Below are 23,872 nucleotides of genomic sequence, written 5' to 3'. Positions count from 1 at the left end.
CGGGACAACCATACTGAGAGCGGGGATTCGTGTAAATATGTATCCGACACATGCTCCATCAGTTTTAGGTTGGGGTCCCGCTGTCCATTGACCAGCCTTAAAACATGGCCACCATCAGGGGTTCGTGACAAAAGTACCGAATAAGACTTTATATGGCAGAAACTCTCCGTTCTGTTCGTGGGATCTGGGCGCAATTCGTATATTTAATGTATCCAGATCTGAGCTACCGAACGATTTGTGGTATGAACATATAAAATGCCAAAGTTATGTATTTTTACACTGTTTTCTCGGATACAATAAAGCATGGTCTTTTGGGCGCTTGGAGATAATTAGATTGTATAATCGTTGGACTCATTATCTCCAAGCTGGGGGGTACTAGTTTGAATGATACATTGTATTATGATTGGTTGAATCTTTGTATAGTACCTGTATCCCATCAGGTCCATAGGGGGCTGTCCCTGGACCTGGGGACTTGCATAAATTGCCATGCCTGTGTGCCATTAAAGCCAGTTTGTTTTACCCTCAACTCGCAGCCATGCCCGGAGGCAATCGTAATACCAGCCTCCTGCCTTGTGACTATGGCCCCTGGAAGACTTGACCCTTTAAAAACATGTTTGGGCATATTGGATTTTATTGTACTTTTTCCGCCCCTTTAAATTGTGTTGGAGCAAGTTTGCAACTTTAAATTGGCACTTCGGATACAGCAAACAAACAAACACGTGCCCGGGCCATTTTAATTCAGCTGAAGTTTTACCTTCTCCAGACTTCAACATTGCTGTTCAACAATTCGTTTGAGAATTCGAACGGTTGCCGTTCCCCTATTTGACCTATAGTTAACAGGGGAAATAGACGGGCCGCACAGCCTGATTCTCTGGATCCTGTATTCCTACTTATGCTCCTTACACTACTGATTGTATCTTAGCTACGTGTAACTGACTTAACTGGTACATCAACATATGCAAGTGCACATACCACGTGGCAATCTTGTCCTAGTAAATTTATTTTTACTGAGATTCCACCACAAGAACTATAGCTCCCTGCAGCCTTTCTCATGTAAACACTGTATTTTCTGAGAAAATACAGTGTTTACATTGAAAGCTAGGAACACCTCCAGTTGCAGTCACTCAGAGTGAACCAGAGGGACTTCGGAGTTGATGGAGGCATAATATGCCTCCATCCACTCAGATCTGCTATCAGCAGAGCACAGGACAGCACTGTGCACAGCATCCTGTGATTCAGTATCTCCTCCCTCTGCATGCAGACACTGAACTTTCCTCATAGAAATTCATTGATTTAATTCATCTCTATGAGGAGATGCTGATTGGCCAGGGCTGTGTTTAGATCATGCTGGCTCTGCCCCTGATCTGCCTCCTTGTCAGTCTCAGCCAATCCTATGGGGAAGCATTGTGATTAGATCAGGGTATCACATGTCAGCAGACTGCTTGTTTTTCCTGAGTCTAACAGCATGCAGGGTTACAGCTTCTGGCTTGAATACAGTAAGATTTTTTACTATATTTATGGCTTAGTAGAGAAGTAAAACAAGAGATTAAAAATAAGAAAAGGGCATTTAAATCGGACAAATCAGATGATTCTTATAAAAGATATAAGGAAGCAAATAATGCGTGCAAAAAGGCAATTAGACTTGCTAAACTTCAAAATGAAAAAAATTATAGGTAAAGAGAGCAAAACCAACCCCAAAGCATTTTACAAGTACATAAATTCTAAAAACAAAAACAAAATGAAAGTGTAGGTACACTAAAAACTGAAACGGGGGTGTTAGTTAATGAAGACAAGGAAAAGGTAGGAATTTTAAATAACTATTTGTCCTCCGTATATATTAAGGAAGAACCCATGGCAATAGATGTGCGGATGATTGCTACTAAAAACTTGCAGAATAATTGTAATTGGTTAACTCAAGACAAGGTGCTGCAGCAACTAAAGAAAGTTAATATAAACAAAACTCCAGGGCCTGACGGTATCCATCCACGAGTACTTAAGGAACTAAGTGTAGAAATAAGTGAACCTCTGTTTTTTATCTTTCAAGATTCTTTTCTTTCAGGAAGTGTTCCGGAGGATTGGAGGAAGGCAGATGTGGTTCCTATATTCAAAAAGGGTTCAAAATCCTTGCCTTGAAATTATAGACCTGTGAGCTTAACTTCTGTGGCTGGGAAAATATTTGAAATGTTATTAAGGGATAATATTCAAGAATTCCTTGAAAAGAACGTGGTTATCAGCAAAAATCAGCATGGTTTTATTAAGCACAGGTCATGTCAAACTAACTTGATTGCGTTCTACGAAGAAGTAAGTAGAAGTATAGATCACGGTGTTGCAGTGGATGTGATCTATTTGGATTTTGCCAAGGCATTTGATACAGTTTCACACAATAGATTAGTGTTCAAACTGAAGGAAATTGGTCTAGATGAAAATACTTGTTCTTGGGTAGAACATTGGCTTAAAAACAGAGTACAAAGAGTTGCCATTAATGGTAAATATCCAAGCTGGACAGAGGTGGCAAATGGTGTCCCTCAGGGGTCTGTTCTGGGACCGCTTCTATTTAACATTTTTATAAATGATCTTGAAGACAGCATTGCAAGTCATGTTTCAGTGTTTGCAGATGACACAAAACTCTGTAAAATATACAATGAGAGGGATTTAGATAGACTGGGCACTTAAATGGCAGATACAATTTAATGTTGAAAAATGCAAAGTTATGCACTTCGGCGTAAAGAATACAGAAGCAACGTATACCCTTAATGGAAGCGAATTAGGGATAACAACACATGAAAAGGACTTGGGAATTGTTATAGACAATAAACTATGCAACAATGTGCAATGTCAATCAGCAGTGGCCAAGGCCAGTAAGGTATTGTCATGCATGAAAAAGGGCATTCATTCTCGGGACGAGAATATAATTTTGCCTCTTTATAAATCACTGGTAAGACCACATATTGAATATGCTGTGCAATTTTTGACACCTGTTCTAAAGAAGGATATTATGGCATTAGAAAAAGTGCAGAGGCGGGCTACAAAATTAATAAAAGGAATGGAACATATCAGCTATGAATAAAGGTTAACAAATTTAAACCTATTTAGTTTAGAAAAACGTCACCTGAGAGGGGATATGATAACATTATACAAATATATTTGGGGCCAATACAAACCATTGTGTGGAAATCTATTCACAAACCGGACTTTACATAGGACACGAGGTCATGCGTTTAGACTGGAAGAAAGAAGATTTTGTCTAAGGCAAAGGAAAGGTTTTTTTACTGTAAGAACAATCAGGATGTGGAATTCTCTGCCTGAAGAAGTGGTTTTATCAGAGTCCGTACAGATGTTCAAACAGCTACTAGATGCATACTTGCAAAGACAGAATATTCAAGGATATAATATTTCAATGTAGGGTAGTAACTGCTTGATCCAAGGATAAATCTGACTGCCAGTCTGGGGTCAAGAAGGATTTTTTTTCCTAGCTTGTTGCAAAATTGTGCTTCAAACTGTTTTTTTTGCCTTCTTTTGGATCAACAGCAAAAAAACAAATGTGAGGAAGGCTGAACTTGATGGACGCAAGTCTCTTTTCATCTATGTAACTATGTAAGAGGGGCCCAGGGGGGCTAGATGGTCGTGTTAACACTATAGGGTCAGGAATACATGTAGTTGCACTGGTGACTATAGTGTCCCTTTAACCCCTTAAGGACACATGACATGTCTGACACGTCATGATTCCATTTTATTACAGAAGTTTGGTCCTTAAGGGGTTAAGCTCCAAGATGCTTTTAAACATAGAGGGAAGTCTCAATGGTGCTTCAATGATACTCTATTGTGCAATATAGAATTTAGGGCTAAACTAGAAAATGACATACAATCTTAATTTCAAACCAATACATCACCCGAGCTATTGCCTACTACTACATGGTAAGCCCACAAGGTGGTTATGAGGGGACTGCTAATCAGCAGAGCGTCCTACGTTAAACGCTGTACCCAGGATAAATACCTCATTCTCCTTAGAACTCTACGAGACCTTACCAATGTCCACTTCCTGCAACCTAATGATTCCTCACAATTAGAAATTAACCTGGTAACCAAGAAAATTAGTGATTTGCTTCTACACAAGACTGCACACACCCTCCAAAAATTTAAACTGAGATATTAGACAGAAGGTAATAAGGCCAGCAAGACACTGTCATCAATGTTACTACACAAACAATTCCAATCAAAGATCCCTTACTTACTTAACCACACAGGGGGGGAAATACAGGGGGAAAAATATATAATCCCCAAGATATTAACACAGAAATATCCGTCTTCTATAAATCGCTTTACAATCTGAATGATGACCCGCAGGCGTACCAACCAACACTAAAAGAGATACAACACTTTCTCTCTCAGATACATCTAACAACATTAACACCCACACAAAGGAACTCCTTCATGGGTCCACTTTCCATAACTGAGCTGACACAAACGGTATACTCCTTACCTCATGGTAAATCACCGGGTCCCGACGGCTTTACGAATAATTATTATAAGACCTTTCATGCTACCCTAGGTCCTCACCTAGTTAAGATGCTGAACCACATAATAACATCTGGAGATATGCCACCAGAGATGCCGCTGGCACATATTGCCACTTTACCAAAACCCGGAAAAGATCCCACTAAACCTCAAAATTTACAACCCAATTCGCTGTTGAATACAGACACCAAAATTTTAGCTAAACTCTATGCCAACCGAGTTGCAGATCTGATTCCCCTCTGATGAGCAACTCAGGCGAAACGCGCGTGTCAGGGGATTTGGACGCCTAGTCGACTATATCCTTGTGTCATACTAGCACATTCGTGATTCTGTCAGAAATCGCTCCTTCTGTATAGGCATCCTACTTTCAATATTTTAGTCCGGTTTACTTTATACTATCCACTATTCCAGCTTACTATGGGGGGGCCTAGTGGTAGTGTAGGCATTTTATAAGGGGTGCCCACAAAGGCACTTTAGATCACAATAGAAAAGTCAGCGCTAGGATGTGCTACATTCTCCAATTAGAAATTCACCACACAGTTATACACGGATCTTAGCGGTCTACTACCATTAGGAACCTCCTGTATCACAGGCACCTTATTTGGCAAATATTGCCTTATTTCCCTTTGCTTTATTTGTGTACTACTTAAGAATTTGAAACTTATGATTTTGTGTAAAAGAGGTATTTTAGACACATCATTAGACCCTTTTCTGCAGGAGAGTCTAGATATAAAGAAGTATGTGTTCAGTGCTTCCCTTCTTCAATCCTTTCTGCATATTTATGTGGTAATAGGTATACCTAGATTACTCGTATCTCTTTCACACTTAACTCTCTCGGCTCTATTTGTAAACAGAGGGTACCTGTGCGGCTGCAGCAAGATTACTTATACGGACTTAATATTTAGCTTTTTGCTTTTGCTTTTATCATTTCATTTTGCTATTCTTGTTAAGCATACTCATTAAAAGTTTCAATTTTTACTTGCAACTGTGACAATATCAATTAAGATTGTTATATCATATTGAGTTAGGAGACACCTACTGGTAGTTTTTTGTTTTTTATTTGTTCCATTTAGCTATTTAGGGGCTATCCCCCATTTTTTCCTCTACCACTACTCTGTCTCGTATTTATATTCAGGCTCTGTTTTATCTTTTCAGTTACTAACAGATCTGATTCCCTCACTAATACTCCCTGACCAGGTGGGATTTGTAACAGGTAGACAGGGAGTGGACGGTACATGGAAATTTTATAATTTATTCTAGAGCCAGCGAAGCTCCATCTCGAATGGCACGCACCAGGGATGTCCGCTATCCCCGATCCTCTACATCCTTGCCCAAGAACCCCTGGAACAAGCAAAAAGGGACAACACATTAATCCAGGGTGTGAAAATCAGAGAAAAGAAATATAAAGTTACTATGTTCGCAGATGATGTGATGCTATCCCTAACTAACGCTACAACCTCCATCCCAGCTCTCCGAACAATCCTGCAATAATATAGTGACTGTTCTTATTATAAATTAAATACTACGAAGACACAAGCTATGTGTCTTCACGCACCCCCACCACTGGTAAAAGACCTACAAAACTCTTACGCATACGAATATAGGCAAGATAGTCTTACCTTCTTGGGCATACAATTCACAAAACAGGTTCACAGCTTGTGCCAGGCAAATTATATCATGACTCTCAATAATATAAAACACCAGCTACTAAACTGGAGGGCAAACACACATCTTGTATGGGAAGAATTGCTGCAGTGAAAATGCTAATTCTTCTCAAACTTCAGTATCTGTTCCGCAACCTGCAGATGAAATTAGCAACAAAATCTGTTAGGGAGGCTACATTCATATGGGCATATAAAAAACGAGAATGGCTGCCATGATTATGTACCTCCCCTCAGTGGTGTATCTTGGTTTTGTGCTGCCCTAGGCAGGACAAAACTCAGACACCCCCCCCCCCCGCGCGCACGCGCGCCACCCCCACCCAACCCTTCCCCCCTGCCCCGCCTTCTAAATACACACACATTCACTGACAGATACGCATACACTAGCTAACAGACACACACAGTCAGACACACACAGTCGGACACACACAGTCGGACACACACAGTCGGACACACACACATACTAACAAACACACACAGTCGGACACACACAGTGAGACACACACACTAACAAACACACACAGTCGGACACACACACTAACAAACACACACAGTCGGACACACACACACACTAACAGACACACACAGTCGGACACACACACACTAACAGACACACACAGTGAGACACACACACTAACAAACACACACAGTCGGACACACACACTAACAAACACACACAGTCGGACACACACACTAACAGACACACACAGTGAGACACACACACTAACAAACACACACAGTCGGACACACACACTAACAAACACACACAGTCGGACACACACACACTGACAAACACACACAGTCAGACACACACACTAACAAACACACACAGTCGGACACACACACTAACAGACACACACAGTGAGACACACACACTAACAAACACACAGTCTGACACACACACTAACAGACACACACAGTGAGACACACACACTAACAAACACACACAGTCGGACACACACACTAACAAACACACACAGTCGGACACACACACACTAACAAACACACACAGTCAGACACACACACTAACAAACACACACAGTCGGACACACACACTAACAGACACACACAGTGAGACACACACACTAACAAACACACAGTCTGACACACACACTAACAGACACACACAGTGAGACACACACACTAACAAACACACACAGTCGGACACACACACACTAACAGACACACACTGTCGGACACACAGTCAGACACACACTGTCGGACACACAGTCAGACACACACACTAACAGACACACACACACTAACACACACACTAACAGACACACACACACTAACAGACACACACACACTATCAGACACACACACACTAACACACACACTATCAGACACACACACTATCAGACACACACACACTAACAGACACACACACACTATCAGACACACACAGTCAGAGACACACACACACACACACACTCACATTAACACATTTTTTTTTTTTTTAAATTTACTCCCCCTCCCCTACCTTTGGGAATGCTGGGGGTGGGGGGGTTCTCCAATTCCCTGGTGGTCAAGTGGCTGCAGGACGGCACTGGCGGGCAGGCTGGGCGGCCGGCGAGGGAGCTCTTCCCCTGAGCTCTCTGCTCAGCTCCCTCGCGCGCCGCCCGCAGAGTGAGGCTGGGAGGCGGAGCCGGAATATGACGTCATATTCCGGCTCCCAGTCTCACTCTGCGGGCGGCGCGCGAGGGAGCTGAGCAGAGAGCTCAGGGGAAGAGCTCCCTCGCCGGTCGCCCAGCAACCAGCCCAGCATGTCTGTTAGCCGCAAGGCTAACAGGACATTTGCCTTGGGCATTTGGGGGCGGCGTTTTTTGCCGCCCCCTGGAAAATGCCGCCCAAGGCAAATGCCTTGTTTGCCTCGCGGCTAATACGCCCCTGCCTCCCCTATAGGCAAGGAGGCATGGGATTGCCAAACCTTATTACATATTACAGGGATTCCATACTCAGCCCCCTAGTTATAGCACTATATCAGCATGCAACACCAGTCCCTTGGACGATATTGGAAGCAGAAAACACTGAGGGCCTTAAAATAAAATCCTTGGCCTGGATACCAATAACGTCCTTATCATTGAAGGAATGGGATAGATATACCATGACACACAATCCCAACACAACCCTTTCACCGGCATTGCTAATCCAATCATTTACAGCACTAATACCCTCGCTGAATGTCAGCCTATGGCCCAAACACGGCCTGACATACCTCCATCAACTGTTGGACTGTGGTGAGGTTATACCATTTAAATCACTACAAAGCACACGTAACCTCCCCACTTCAGCAGAGTTTGCCTACATGCAAATCAGGTCTTAGTTGGGGAAAAATAAAGAGGCACTCCCTACCATTGTAAATGAGGGGCAAATGTCAGGGTTGGAGACTCTATGCCTGCGCACAACAAGACCACAAAAAATATTGTCCACTCTATATAATAGTTACTACCACCAACCACCCAACATACACAGCTACCCCTTCGTGCAGTTGTGGGAAAAAGAACTGGTTACAAAATTGCTGGATTAGATGTGGACACAAATCTTCTGTGCAAATAAAGAATTTACGCTGTGCACTTCGCATATTGAGATTGCACAAAAAATACTCTATCACTGGTATTTAGTTCCCACTAGAATGAAACAAGTAGATCCTAACCAATCAGGAAAATACTGGAGATGTGAGAATTCCCCCGGCACTATGCTCCATATATGGTGAACATGCCCTACTCTTGAGCAACTTTGGGCAGATACACATTGTGACGGACCCTACGTCAATCGATGCTCCTAGTGCTTACCAAGGATCATCCGCACCGCACCAGACACCATAAGCACTGCAGACCCCACAAACTGCCGCAGCTTGGTTGGGGTCTCGCCGTCCTCCACCCACCCTGGACCCAAGACCAGGATCCAGCTCCCAGTGGGTAGAGAGCGTAGCAGGAACAAGCTCTTAAAAGAGCTTAGTGATTATAGCCGGGGGAGTATACTGCATATAGCAATCCCCAGTGTAGATGCAGCCTTTTCCCCCACACATGAGACGAGGCTCTATGTTGAGGGTAAAACAGGAACTCAGCAGATCTGAGGGTCTTTTATACAGTTTTCCCCACAAGGTTACCATCCAGGTGGACCTTGTGGAGCTCTGCAAAAACCAGTGGCGAGGTCACTTTCACCACACACATAGTTTAATATGAGATGTTGTACCACCCTACCATGAATCCCTACTACAATATATGCCAACCCACTTACCAAAAATTAAGAGGTATCTTATATATCATAAAACCTCGGTAGTGCTTATGGCCATCAGCAAGGCCTGGCTACAATCAAATCCTCCGCACATAAGATCTTGTATCCAAATGATCAATACTGTAAAAACCTATGAAACCATGGCCAGATCAGTCAGACCCCCAATAAAGTTCTGGAGGGAGGCGTGGGAACTGTGGGATAGATTTCAAACGTCTCAGATTGCTCAAACCGAGTCTCCAGACTCGAAAGATATGCCCAGATAGGAGATTGTGGTATGTGTCAATAGCGTAAACAAAAGAAGAAATATGGTGGTTGATAGCCAGTGTGTGGGACAAGTACTGGTACAAACATATAGAAAGGCATAGCAATTAGACACAGGATGAATCATCCAAGCCGTACACTCAGGCCGCAGTAAATTATAGCTAATGGATGAATCAGGACTCCTCCCCCCCTCCCCTGTCTCCTCCGTTACCCTCCCTCCTTATCGTGTTACACAACTTTGTATGTTAAGTTACCAAATAAGTATACATCAAGCTTCTCTACCCATAATAAACGAGTAAATTGGAGGCTGTATGTATTTAAAAAAAACTACTGGTAGCATGTCAATGTGACGAGTTCTTATACACCTGCCGTTATGTACTTCCTGTAATTGTATAACATGATTAATATGTTTCTCTCCTCCTATGCACTGTGTACTTTGAAAATTACAAATAAAAAAATAAGGGTATGGCGACTTTCGAACAAGGGTCATTTAATCTTTTCTTTGTTGCCATGTTTCGTTTTATGATTGTGCCATTCTGTTATAACCTACAGTTAAATATGAATCCCATTAGAATTAAAAGAAATGTGTTTTTCCTGCTCACTCGTGTTTTCTTTACACATGGTCCATATATTACCAAGTCTCCAAGGGTATGCAAACTTTTGAGCACAACTGTACTTGATTGCACTTTGTCTTTTTTCTTATTTACTGAGACCAATAAAGAGCTGGGAAAGACGTTCATCTATTCTACTCCAAAGGCCTTTTATTTGATTGAAACTTGTGAGTAGCTAATTGATGTATATAATAGATTGTAATTCTGTTGTACTGTTTGGCACTGTATATGGCATGTTGTGCCGTTTCTTCCCTGGCAGGATAATCCCTATTTTGAGGGAAGTCATTTACCAAATGATTGGATTAATTGCACTGTTGTCACTTGGGCACTTTATTAAGATAATTTGAAAGTCACTATATATAGTCACGTGGGTTTGGATGGTTTGGACAATGAGCTTGAACCAAATGAAAGGGTCAAGAGTTTCAAACAGAATTAATTAAATATCCTACTCAAACCATGTTGCCTTGCCCAATGAAAGTTAGTAGACATAACAGTTCAAATGTTATATCAAGATCGCTCGAGTTTTTACTGACAATGTCGGTTTGTGAACAACCTATTGTTGGTTTAGCAAAAGGTTGGACCGATGCATCCAGCCATAAATTCAAAGAAACTCAGTGATCTTTTAGTTTACTATAATTTTAAAATGTAGGAAATCCATTACTTAATGGATCTTCTTTAACTATCCGATTGCATGGGGAAAATAGATGTTCAAGATGCTTTTCACGCGATATATTTCAACATCTCCTGCAAGTCCTATGTATATGTAATTCCATCAGCCTTCCTTCCAGGCTTTTACCAGGTGCTCCTTTATTAACTTACGCATGATTGGACATATTACCATGAGTATATGTTTAAGCTCCAGGCAAAGGCACATATTGAGCACCGAAACGCATGTTAGGCTTTATGTATTTATATATTTATTTATTATTGTGATTTATACAGCGCCAACATATTCCGCAGCGCTTTACAATATTATTAGAGGGGGGATTTAACTATAAATAGGACAATTACAAGAAAACGTACAGGAACGATAGGTTGACGAGGACCCTGCTATAGAGCTTCCAGTCTCGAGGCTTTGGCTATCTCTCAGTTTTTTCGTTTTTAATGGGCACTGATTGGTTTGTGTTTTCACTGGAGGTAAATTGTAAAGTGAGAGACATAAATGATTGTAGGTGAGGATTGATTTAGCGGTGTAGGAGCCCTGGTTAAACGTCTCCTGGGCTCAAAAGTATCTTGGGTTTGTGTTAATTGATTAACGCAGCACTGTCACCCTCTGGGAACTTTGCAAAGACCCTCGACGGAGACATCATCACTGGGGGTCCCATGGCCAGGAAGGAGGTAAAGGTGAGTTCTGCTTAACTCAACTTGTCCCTTGTGGGCGCTGCCACTGTGTCTCTATATATCTCTTGACTGGGTTGGAGTTTCAGTGAAATGAGTATTTTATAAAGATTCTATCTTTATATATCGTTCTTTGCTTTAAATATCGGCAGTGTAGCAGTATTTCAACCCTTTTTGACTGAAGGATTTTCGGAAATGATTATATCATTAATGACAATTCAGGCTCCAGGAACACAGATCCTACAAGAGTTCACAAGACGTTTGGGAGGCTTTGTATTTTACAGTTTATAGGGACAGCCTTAGAACACCCTCGGAGGTGTTGCTTTAGGAGCAGCAGGGCTAAGTAGCCAGAGTTTCTGCAGATTTACAGAGTATAGCCACATTACTCAATCCCAGGGACTATGTAGCAGCATTGTTTGTTCCCCATTATAGGAATGTGGTTTTGTTCACTCTATTATGGATGTTACTGCTACTCTTTAACTTACCTGCCCATCGCTATGTAAATGAGCGGTTTATCTCTGCCATTACTAATACCACTACCACTGACCTCTATGGTATTACCATCAGCCTATCCGCTCCATGGCATCTGTAGTTACCACTGCCTATTTTCAGTAGCTACAATTGCGGTCGATTGCAGTACCATATCTCAGCTGTTTTCTCCATCTGTGTTTCTTTGTGGATATTAATAACGGTTGTTTTATTTTCTGGATAGTTTGGGGTTATATACTGCTGAGAACTCTGGTACCTTTCCCCCCACTTACCTTAACTCTAAGCCATCTGTTACTATTTACAGTTTTTAGTTTTCATTTTCCCCTATTTCTACCAAAAACAGTATCGAGTTCTGCCTTCCATAGGGACCCAATTTATTTTGGTTTTATTTAATATCCATAAGAAGTTAGACTAGTTGGTGCATGGTAAGAGGTTTGGATCACTTTTTTGGAGGCTTTAAAATTATATATATTATTTTGAGTGAAATTGAAGAACAAAGATCAACACCAATCCAGGAAAAGGATTGAGTGATAACAACAGGTTTTGTTGAAAAAAAAAATGCACATCATATGACATAGTCCATGTGTGCTCAAATAGGTAGCTTTACAAACAGTGAAAAATGAACGGCCAATCAGTCATGGGCTCAGATATAAATGCAGATTGGGAACCGAGAATTAGCTCCATAAAGATGAGCAGGTAGTGTATCTGAATGCCGGTCTAATTAGAATAGGTAACTGCAGAACAAAACCAAAACGGAGGGGGCAGGAACTTTAAATCATATTTTTTATTTTTTATTAGAATAATTTCAACAATCCTAGAGGTGTTATTATTTTTTAGTGGGTTATCATCTATCAGTTTGTAAATTGATAAAATGAATTAAACTTTCTAGATCTCCTAAACCAAGATAGAATTCCACCTGGGATGTCAACATTGTCTTCAGATTTCTGAATGGTTGGTTGAGGAATGAAGAATTATCACAACAATTCTCATCTAAACTTGTCTCTTTTTTTTCCGTCTGATATTTTGCTAAATAATTTTTGATGTTCGTGTATTGGACTTTAGAGTACTTTTCTTTTTCTACTGATGGAGTTTGATCTTTTTTTTTTGTGTTAGGACAGTGTCTTATTCAGTGTTTCTAACGCATCCAAATCTTTGCCCAGTTCTTTGTTTGAAAGAATACAAGATCAGTCAATATTGTCATTCTGGCCCAAAAATCCTTTCTTTTCTTAGTCGTAGGCCCGTAGGACACATCGTTAACCAGCTGGGTCCAATGGTTATTGAATGAAGTTGGAAATATCACCAATATCTATAGAGCACATTCTTCTTGTAGAGACATGGCATCTATTGCCATTTGGAGGATTTAATGAAGTGGAAAGTTGGTCTAATGAGTCTACATTTTGTGAATTGTATTTCAAACCTATTGATCATGTTCCTTTCTCAATAGTGGAAAGAATTAACTCAAATAATATGAGCATCAGTGTCTTTATATACAATTCCTGGATTTTCTTCACTTATGACGTACAGTCATGATTTTATTAAAGACAAAGAGGCGAATATTATGCCTCCAATCATTTATTTTAATAACGTTTTTTTATCACCTTTTTGGCTTAGTGCCTTATTTAATTATATGTATGCATGCATTCATTTTTCAACTGGTAGTACTGACGTGACGTGGTGGAAATGGGTATGAATTGCACTAATTTCATAAATAACCTTCTTCAATATCTGAAACTTTTAATTTAGGCTATTCACATACACTATGATTAAAACACTACCCACAATTTAAACAGATATACATTTCTTAATAACAATAAAAAAAGGAAAATGAAAGGAGAAAGAAGTTAGGTCATTATAAGGACCTGTGTTTTGGGAACCTGATAGGAGGTCTATAAGGACCAATATGAATGCGTAGAAATGGCCTGTGTATTGGGAGCTCAGTATGGAGTAGGGTATGTAGGTTTCAAGGCCAAAAAATATGTGTTTGTTGAAATTCTACAGATCGTCTTTAAGCCAATCAACACCTGTGTATTGGAAAATCCCTTCTCAGTCTTCTCCTATGGGATTGCATGGTCAGTCCAATCCAGAACTTTCACTTTCTACATCCATTACTGCTAATCTATTGCCTTAAATTGGGATTTGGTTGGTCTCAGTAGACCATGGTATGGTTCAGAACTGTGAAATATATTGACATTTTATAATAATATTTTAATTCTATAGACCCTGCAATCCTGAGAATCATCTGTTGGTGGTAATTGGGGGCAGGTTGAACACTCAACTGGGACATTTGCCTCTCCCTTTCCTGAGCGAGACATAAAACTGATGAAGCCTTACAGACAAATTTACACTGCTCAAAAAAATAAAGGGAACACTCAAACAACACAATGTAACTCCAAGTCAATCACACTTCTGTGAAATCAAACTGTCCACTTAGGAAGCAACACTGAGTGACAATCAATTTCACATGCTGTTGTTCAAATGGGATAGCAACAGGTGGAAATTATAGGTAATTAGCAGGACACCCCCAATAAAGGAGTGGTTCTGCAGGTGGTGACCACAGACCACTTCTCAGTTCCTATGCTTCCTGGCTGATGTTTTGGTCACTTTTGAATGCTACAACCCACACAAGTGGCTCAGGTAGTGCAGCTCATCCAGGATGGCACATCAATGCGAGCTGTGGCAAGAAGGTTTGCTGTGTCTGTCAGCATAGTGTCCAGAGCATGGAGACGCTACCAGGAGACAGGCCAGTAGATCAGGAGACGTGGAGGAGGCTGTAGGAGGGCAACAACCCAGCAGCAGGATCGCTACCTCTGCCTTTGTGCAAGGAGGAAAAGGAGGAGCACTGCCAGAGCCCTGCAAAATGACCTCCAGCAGGCCACAAATGTGCATGTGTCTGCTCAAACGTCAGAAACAGACTCCATGAGGGTGGTATGAGGGCCCGACGTCCACAGGTGGGGGTTGTGCTTACAGCCCAACACCGTGCAGGACGTTTGGCATTTGCCAGTGAACACCAAGATTGGCAAATTCGCCACTGGCGCCCTGCGCTCTTCACAGATGAAAGCAGGTTCACACTGAGCACATGTGACAGACGTGACACAGTCTGGAGACGCCGTGGAGAACATTCTGCTGCCTGCAACATCCTCCAGCATGACCGGTTTGGCAGTGAGTCCGTAATGGTGTGGGTGGCATTTCTTTGGGGGGGGGGGGGGGCACACAGCCCTCCATGTGCTCACCATAGGTAGCCTGACTGCCATTAGGTACCGAGATGAGATCCTCAGACCCCTTGTGAGACCATATGCTGGTGCGGTTGGCCCTGTGTTTTTCCTAATGCAAGACAATGCTAGACCTTATGTGGCTGAAGTGTGTCCGCAGTTCTTGCAAGATGAAGGCATTGATGCTATGGACTGGCCTGCCCATTCCCCAGACCTGAATCCAATTGAGCAAATCTGGGACATCATGTCTCACTCCATCCACCAATGTCACGTTGCACCACAGACTGTCCAGGAGTTGGCAGATGCTTTAGTCCAGGTCTGGGAGGAGATCCCTCAGGAGACCATCCGCCACCTCATCAGGAGCATGCACAGGAATTGTAGGGAGGTCATACAGGCACGTGGAGGCCACACACACTACTGAGCCTCATTTTGACTTGTTTTAAGGACATCAAAGTTGGATCAGCCTGTAGTGTGTTTTTCCACTTTAATTTTGAGTGTGACTCCAAATCCAGACCTCCATGGGTTGAAAAATTTGAATTCCATTTTTTTATTTTTGTGTGATTTTGTTGTCAGCACATTCAACTATGTAAAGAACAAAGTATTTCAGAAGAATATTTAATTCATTCAGATCTAGGATGTGTTATTTTTGTGTTCCCTTTATTTTCTTTGAGCAGTGTACATTATATGATGGGACTATTACTCATGTGCCATGTTTTGTACAATACATCACATTCTACAGGTACAGAAATGCTCAAAGGAAGGGCTCGCACACTCACCTTGAAATGTGATTAGAGGTGCAGGGGGAGCAGTGTTGAATTCGTAGTCATCGTTATTTGATGGCGCTGCCATGCTTGGCACAGCAGGGATGGATGCTGGTACTATGGCAATAGGTGAGAAAACACATGTAGTGTTAATGCCTTCACATACAGACCTGGAGAAACATCTATCTAGTTAAGGTCTTCTGGTACCCAATGTATAATTTCCATGCTCACCAAATTGTACCCTTCTTTTATAATACCTCGAGGACTGAGTGCTGTATAGTGATCTAGTCCTTATTGCTTACCATATAATGGGTGATGTTATCTGCAATGTTCTCTAGATCATTAAGTGTGGTCTTACCTTCCTGTGCTTCTCTAGGCTGACGTGGAGAGTGTGACTATTGGCAGAAATCCTTAAAAATAATTCAAGGTAACTGACATAGGTCTCAAGTATTACGATATATTTAAAACTCTTAAATAGTTTGAAACGCTTGTCTGAAAATAATGAATCAAGGCTATAATTTGGGTTTATGCTCTTTACTCTTCACCTTTTGCTATAGTATCAACAAAGAAAAAAAGCTTCCTTGCTTTTAATGTCATGAACAGAACTTGGCACGGTGAGAATATTGATGAGAAAGTCAGATATAACTAGTAAATAAATTGACGAGACCATGCTGAAAGTTGCAGAACGGAAATAATTAAATAATAGTACAAACTGTGAGACATAAACGAGGGATCATAAAATATGTCCAGCCTCTCACCTGGTAGCTTGGTCTGTCTGAAAGTGGAATTTCTGTTTTCATTGGTTGGGATCAATGATGTTATCTGGAATGAGACCCCTGGAGGAGAGAAATGTGATACTTCAACAACTTCTATAATGAAAAAAATAATACCATTAATACTTCAATAAACATATTCGTCTTTTTTTTTTGTCACACATAGGATAAACTGCAGACTATAATATGGCAATTAAAAAATATATATATTATTATACGTTCTTTTAGAAAGTTTGCAGTCCCAAATTATGTCCCTATCCCACCCACTCGCAGTCATGTCCGTATCCCACCATCTTTCAGAGCATGTCTCTGTCCCACCCACTCCCAAAGCGTGTCCCTGTGCCTCCCACTCCTAGAGCATGTCCCTACCCCGCCCACATCCAGTCATGTCCCTATCCCACCCACTCCCAGTCATTGCCCTATCCCACCCACATCCAGTGATGTCCCTATCCCACCCACTCCCAGTCATGGCCCTAACCCATCCACATCCAGTTATGTCCCTATCCCACCCACTCCCAGTCACATCTCTATCCCACCCACCTCAAGTCATGTCCATATCCCACCCACTCCCAGTCATATCCCTATCCCACCCACATACAGTCATGTCAGTCATGTCCCTATCCCACCCACTCCTAGAGCATGTCCCTATCCCACCCACTCCCAGTCATATCCCTATTCCACCCACACCCAGTCATGTTCTTATTCCACCCACTCCCAGTCATGTTCCTTTCCCACCAACTCCTAGAGCATGTCCCTATCCACCCACTCCCAGTCATATCCCTATCCCACCCACCTCCAGTCATGTCCCTATCCCACCCACCCACTCCCAGTCATGTCCCTATCCACCCATTCCCAGTCATGTCCTTATACCACCCACTCCGAGTCATGTCCCTATCCCACCCACTCCTAGAGCATCTCCATATCCCATCCACATCCAGTCATGTCCTTATTCCACCCACTCCCAGTCATGTCCCTATCCCACCCACTCCAAGAGCATGTCCCTATCCCACCCACATCCAGTCATGTCCTTATTCCACCCACACCCAGTCATGTCCCTATCCCAGCCACTCCCAGTCATATCCCTATCCCACCCACTCCCAGTCATGTCCCTATCCAACCCACATCCAGTGATATCCCTATCCCACCCCCTCCCAGTCATATCCCTATTCCACCCACCTCCAGTCATGTCCCTATGCCACCCACTCCAAGTCATGTCCCTATCCCACCCACATTCAGTCATGTCCACTCACTCTCAGTCATGTCCCTATCCCACCCACTCCTAGAGCATCTCCCTATCCCACCCACATCCAGTAATGTCCTTATTCCACCCACAACCCGGTCATGTCCCTATCCCACCCACTCATGTCTCTATCCCTCACATCCCCAGTCATGTCCCAATCCTACCCACTCCCAGCCATGACCCTATCCAACCCACTCCCTGTAATGTCCCTTCCCACCCACTCCCAGTCATGTCTCTATCCCACCCACTCCCAGTCATGTCCCTATTCCACCCACTCCCAGGGTGTATCCTTATTCCATTCAATCCCTATAAATGTCTCTATTCCTCCCACTCCCAGACATGTCCCTATCCCACCCACTCCCAGTAATGTCCCTATCCCACCCACTCGTATAGTGTGTCCCTATATATACTTATGGATTCAAAAAAATAAGTAAGAAGACTGCAAACTGTCACAGAGGTATTTCTTTGCAGATAAATATACTCTTAGATGCATAATACACCCTCACAGTCACTGTGTCACTCACAGATGCATTTACACGTACACATGAGCACAAACACAAATAAACATATAGAGAGACATACACACACACTCAAAGATACATAAATATAGACACAAACATAACATACTCACAGATATCTACATCAAGACACGCACTCACATGAACATCTGTATTTTTGCATGCAGTCATACTCATAGATACACAAACGTATACAGATACACACATAGACATCCAAAGGCAAACACAAAATACACAAACATATACACACTGTGACAGATTCCCTGTACCTGATTCACTGTTGTATTTAACTGATGCGGCGAACAAACCGAACAGAATTGAGAACTTGGTTCGTGAAGCGAACCATCTACTGAATGGATTGATCACCCAGTGCAGTCGTGTGCCACTCATTAACCTGGCTGACCTCTTTACACACTTGCAAAAACCACAAAATTAATAACATTCTAAGTGGTCGGCTGGGTGAATCCAATATAGCTGTAGAGCTCCTGTAAGAGCTAGTGGTTATAGCAGTATAGCGGTTCCCTACAATCAAGAGACGAGGCTGCGTGTTGAGGGTTAAGTGAACTGGTTCCACACTGGCCTTTTATGTAATTCCCCATGTGGGCACTCCCACATGGACCTTGTTGAGGGCTACAATACAAACTTATAAACCAATAACGACAGAGTTACAATGTATGACACTCCCACACATGGCATACAATCCCTCCCCTCTGCCTGGGAGATAATCAAGTCAATTACTGTATCAACTCAATTATCTCCAGGCAAAAAAGAACATAATTTATAGACAATCTGAAAGTACCACAAAAACCAACACAAACCTCATAAAAAGTACTTGATAGCCCCGATCTGGGTGAGCAACATATCCAAAAATCACCTAGATCAGTTCGGGATTCATATGGAAGTCTTATTTCTGACCGACCGCACACGAGGCTCCTGCTCAGAATAGTTAAATTGGCTGTGCGGCCGATCTCTTTTTTGGACTTCAAATATAACAAAATATCCCAAATCACTGTTGGTGGGAAAGCTAGTCGTGTGCCCTTGTTCAGGAGTTTGGTTTTACCAAACGCCGCCTCTTTCAGGTGACTTGGAATGAAACTAGGTGATCCTGAAAGTCTTAGCAGTGTTTGGGCCGTTGAGTGTCCGAAAATAGTTCCATACACTTGACGAACAAAAACCGCTGGATGCGTTTGACAAAACAAGATGGCCGCCGCCACGTGTTCATGCATACGAACGACGGCCACCCAGTGAACGACTTAGAACGTTCAGTGTTGCGATTAGGGCAAGTGTTAGTAAGGTCAATTGGAGGCACATGACTGCTCTGGGTGGTCCAAGGGTTCGGTACATTATTCGGTATACGAACCAGCTGGGGCAAATCTGTTCGGTTGGATTCATATACCGATCCCAGCAAAGTAAACAATAATCTCCAGGAACAGGGCATCTGTTACAAGTACCTGACTCAATTATCTCCCAGGCGGAGGAGAGGGATTGTATGATTATGTATGGGAGTGTCATGTACTTGAACAACTTTGTCATTGGTCTATAACTTTGTACTGTAGTCTTCCGTCAGGTCCATGTGGGAGTACCCCTTGCATGGGGATTGTCAAAAAAAGGCCAAGTGTGGTCCCATTAAAGTCAGTTCACTTCATCCTCAACACAGAGCCTTGTCTCGTGATTGTATGGAACAGCTATACCCGCTATAACCACTAGCTCTTGTAAGAGCTGAACAGCTATACTTGCTCTTTTGCTGGTTTGGAGATCGACTTGGGAATACTACAGCACTACAAACACTAGGGGAAAGGGACATCTCTGGCAGTGGATACCCCTCCTCTCTCGGGGTGACCGCCACACACACTCACGGAAACACAGTCATACATGCAGAGACATTCACAGATACGTGAAGAATAAGACAGAGGGTTTAAAGTTGCACTTTCTCTGTGCTTCACAACAAGAAAGGAAAATTAGCTTTCAAACATCATTCTCCTTTGCCCCACAGCTCATACTTCTACTAAGCTGCAAGACAGCCTACCCTTCGTCCCTGCTCCATGTTATCCCCCCCAGGCCAACCACCATAGTTCTAACTAACTATAAAGTAAAGAGTATGAGTTCCCAGTTCTCTAACTAAAGATGTAGCATTTCTTATCTCCTGCTCGCTTCTTGCCAGCCAGAGCTTAAAAAAGCCAGAGATAAAAACTTTTAAAGTAAACACTCTGTGCTGCAAGATCTGATTGACAATTAAACACTTTTTTCATGCAATCAGGGGAGGTGTGGCTAGAGCTGCATCAATAGAAATAAAGTTGATTTAACTCCTAAACAGCAGAGAATTGCAGACATCCCAACAAAATATAATTTCAGGGAAGAGGTCACCTCATTTCAGGGAGGTGCCTTCATCATTTACGGTCCCCCCATCCCACGCAATCTCGGGAGGGGCACTGGTACTGGGTTGTTGTGGGGTGATAGGGGATGTAGTGGGGCACAAGTGCTGTATTGGAGGGTATGTGCCGTAATTGGGGGATTAGGAAATGTAGTGCAGGATAACAGCTGTAGTTGGGGACTTAGGGACTGAAGTAATTGGGGAAAGGGGCTGCAATTGGGGGATTGGGACTAAAGTGTGGGGTACGGACTGTAGTCAGGGAATATGGGCTGTAGTGGGGGTACAGGGGTGTAAAAATGGGGTTGGGGGCTGTAGTAGGGAATAAGGGCAGTAAGTGAGGTGATAGGTGCTGTAGTGGGAGGGATAGGGGCACCAATATCTCCCACCCCTTATTTCATCCATATCTCCCCCGATATCTCCCACTACCTCATGTCTTCCCACCAACTCATATCTTCCCCCAATTCTCTCAACCCATCATATTTTCCCACAATTATCTCAGCCCCGATATCTTCCCCCAATATCTCCCACCACCTCATATCTTCCCACCATATTTCTCACACACCCTCATATCTTCCCCCAATATCTCCCACTCCCTCATATCTTCACCTAATATCTCCCACCCCTCATATCTTCCCCAATTCTCTCAGCCCTTCATATATTCCCCCATATCTCCCAGCCCCTCATATCTTCCCCCAATATCTCCCAGCACCTCATATCTTCCCCCAATATCTCCAACTCCCTTTTATCTTTCCCCAATATCTCCTAGCCCCTTATATCTTCCCCAAATATCTCACAGCCATTTATATCTTCCCCAAATATCTCCCACTCCCTCTAATCTTCCTCCAATATCTCCCAGCCCCTTAGAGCTTCCCCCAATTATCCCACCCTCCTTCCTTACCTTCCCTGAGCCTCCCTCCTGCACAAGAAACAATAAGCTGCCTCCCACAACACCCGCCCTGCATACATAAAGATTGGAGCCCCCTACCCTGCTGTTTTACCCGTCATAGCAGGTGAGGGGGCTCCTTGAAGTGCGGTTACTACTGGGTATCCTTTCTCTGGCAGCATGCTGTTCGACTAGAGCCGGGTCATCACATGACACCCACCACTCCTACGCAGAATAGTGTGTGCAGTTCTCTTATGGAGCTGCACCCCTTTATCCTGGTAATCGATTTAAAAAATATATATTTTTTATAGTAAGGGAGTAAAAAAATCGGTTACCGGGATATTATATAGAATTTTTGGAATAGCCTGCCTTCCGCCATGAGACTCTCCCCTAGTCGTCAATCATTTAAGAAGGGCCTTAAAACCCATCTCTTTAGGAAAGCTTATGGCCTCTCAGAGTAACCTCTACCTCCCATACCTGTCTCTTGCTCTCTCCTAAAGGGCAGCACTTTACTCTCTCCTCCAGCTCTGCTTCACTCCCACCTTATTTGATTGCTATTCCCTGTCCTAATGTTTTATACCCCACCTCCTATAGACTGTAAGCTCCTCCTATAGACTGTACGCTCCTCCTATAGACTGTAAGCTCCTCCTATAGACTGTGAGCTCGTTTGAGCAGGGCCCTCTTCAACCTATCGTTCCTGTAAGTTTTCTTGTAATTGTCCTATTTATAGCTAAATCCCCCCTCTCATAATATTGTAAAGCGCTACGGAATCTGTTGGCGCTTTATAAATGGCAATAATAATAATAATAATAATAATAATAATAATAATAATAACAACAGAATATAAAATATAGAACTATATAGTTGGCCTCTGGGAGTCGCAATTAAAATGCGGGAGACTCCCGGAATGTCCAGGAGAGTTGGGATGTCTGGAATTGAGCAGCAAAATTACAGGGGCATGATCTATACACCAAAACTGCTTCATAAAAAGAACACTATAGACAATAGTGTTAGGTGTACAAAACTGTATTCCTAACACTGCAGTGTTCCTCTGCCTCTAAAGCTCCCCTGCTCCCCGCAAGGGTTCAAACTGTAAAGTGTCCCTTCAAGGTTTCTGTTTTAAAATGTTTCTTTGCTATTAGGAGTAAAAGACAGAGATAAGGACAATAGGAGCCTCTCTATCTGTAATAAAATCCTGCCTTGAATCTCCCCATCACAATGCTGTGGGATTTACTGTCAGTGTAGCATTGCAGTAATATCGTTATTTATTATAGTCGGTTCATTTAATATTCTGCAATATTCTTTTAGTACGATTTGTGAGGTCAGTGCATGTAAGAAACGCTAAAACATTCCTCCAATTATTGGATTTCAATATGACACCAGGAACGGTCTATTTACTTTGCAGTCGCCTTAGTCGGCAAATAATGAGAGTGAAGGTGATAATCGATATCAGGAGTAACACAGCCAGCGTTCCGCAAATTATTATCGCCTCGAGCGAGAATCTGTCATTGGCCACCGCTTCAGCTCCTACAACAAAGTGTAATAATTATTATTATTATTATTATTATTATCATTTATAAAGCGCTAACACAGTATAATTGTTATCATTATTATTATTGCTATTTATAACCAGCCAGCAAAGTGTAATTATTATTATTATTTATAAAGCGCTAACAAAGTGTAATTATTATTATTATTAATAAAGCACCAACAAAGTGTAATTATTATTATTATTATTTATAAAGCGCCAATAAAGTGTAATTATTATTATTATTATTGTTATTTATAAAGCGCTAACACAGTGTAATTGTTATAATTATTATTTATAAAGCGCCAATAAAGTGTAATTATTATTATTATTATTTATAAAGCGCCAACAAAGTGTAATTATTATTATTATTATTTATAAAGCGGCAATAAAGTGTAATTATTATTATTATTATTTATAAAGCGCCAACAAAGTGTAATTATTATTATTATTTTCATTATTTAAAAAAGCGCC

At 42.1% G+C, this 23,872-nt stretch overlaps 1 protein-coding gene across 2 annotated transcripts in view; it reads right to left on the bottom strand.

Moving 5' to 3' along the window:
• The window catches only part of LOC134608233 (CD5 antigen-like), a 515,634-nt gene that overhangs the window by 131,983 nt on the left and 359,779 nt on the right, over window positions 1-23,872 (bottom strand). For both annotated transcript variants that reach the window (XM_063450897.1, XM_063450898.1), the window contains exons 6-8: window positions 23,269-23,397; window positions 16,844-16,921; window positions 16,101-16,202 (exon numbers count right to left, since the gene is read on the bottom strand). In XM_063450897.1, the coding sequence (XP_063306967.1) occupies window positions 16,101-16,202; window positions 16,844-16,921; window positions 23,269-23,397 (309 nt within the window). The remainder of the gene's footprint in view (window positions 1-16,100; window positions 16,203-16,843; window positions 16,922-23,268; window positions 23,398-23,872) is intronic.

The sequence above is a fragment of the Pelobates fuscus genome, chromosome 4, assembly GCF_036172605.1.
Source record: "Pelobates fuscus isolate aPelFus1 chromosome 4, aPelFus1.pri, whole genome shotgun sequence".
Taxonomy (NCBI): Eukaryota; Metazoa; Chordata; class Amphibia; order Anura; family Pelobatidae; genus Pelobates; species Pelobates fuscus.
This window is presented reverse-complemented; position numbering and strand designations above follow the sequence as displayed.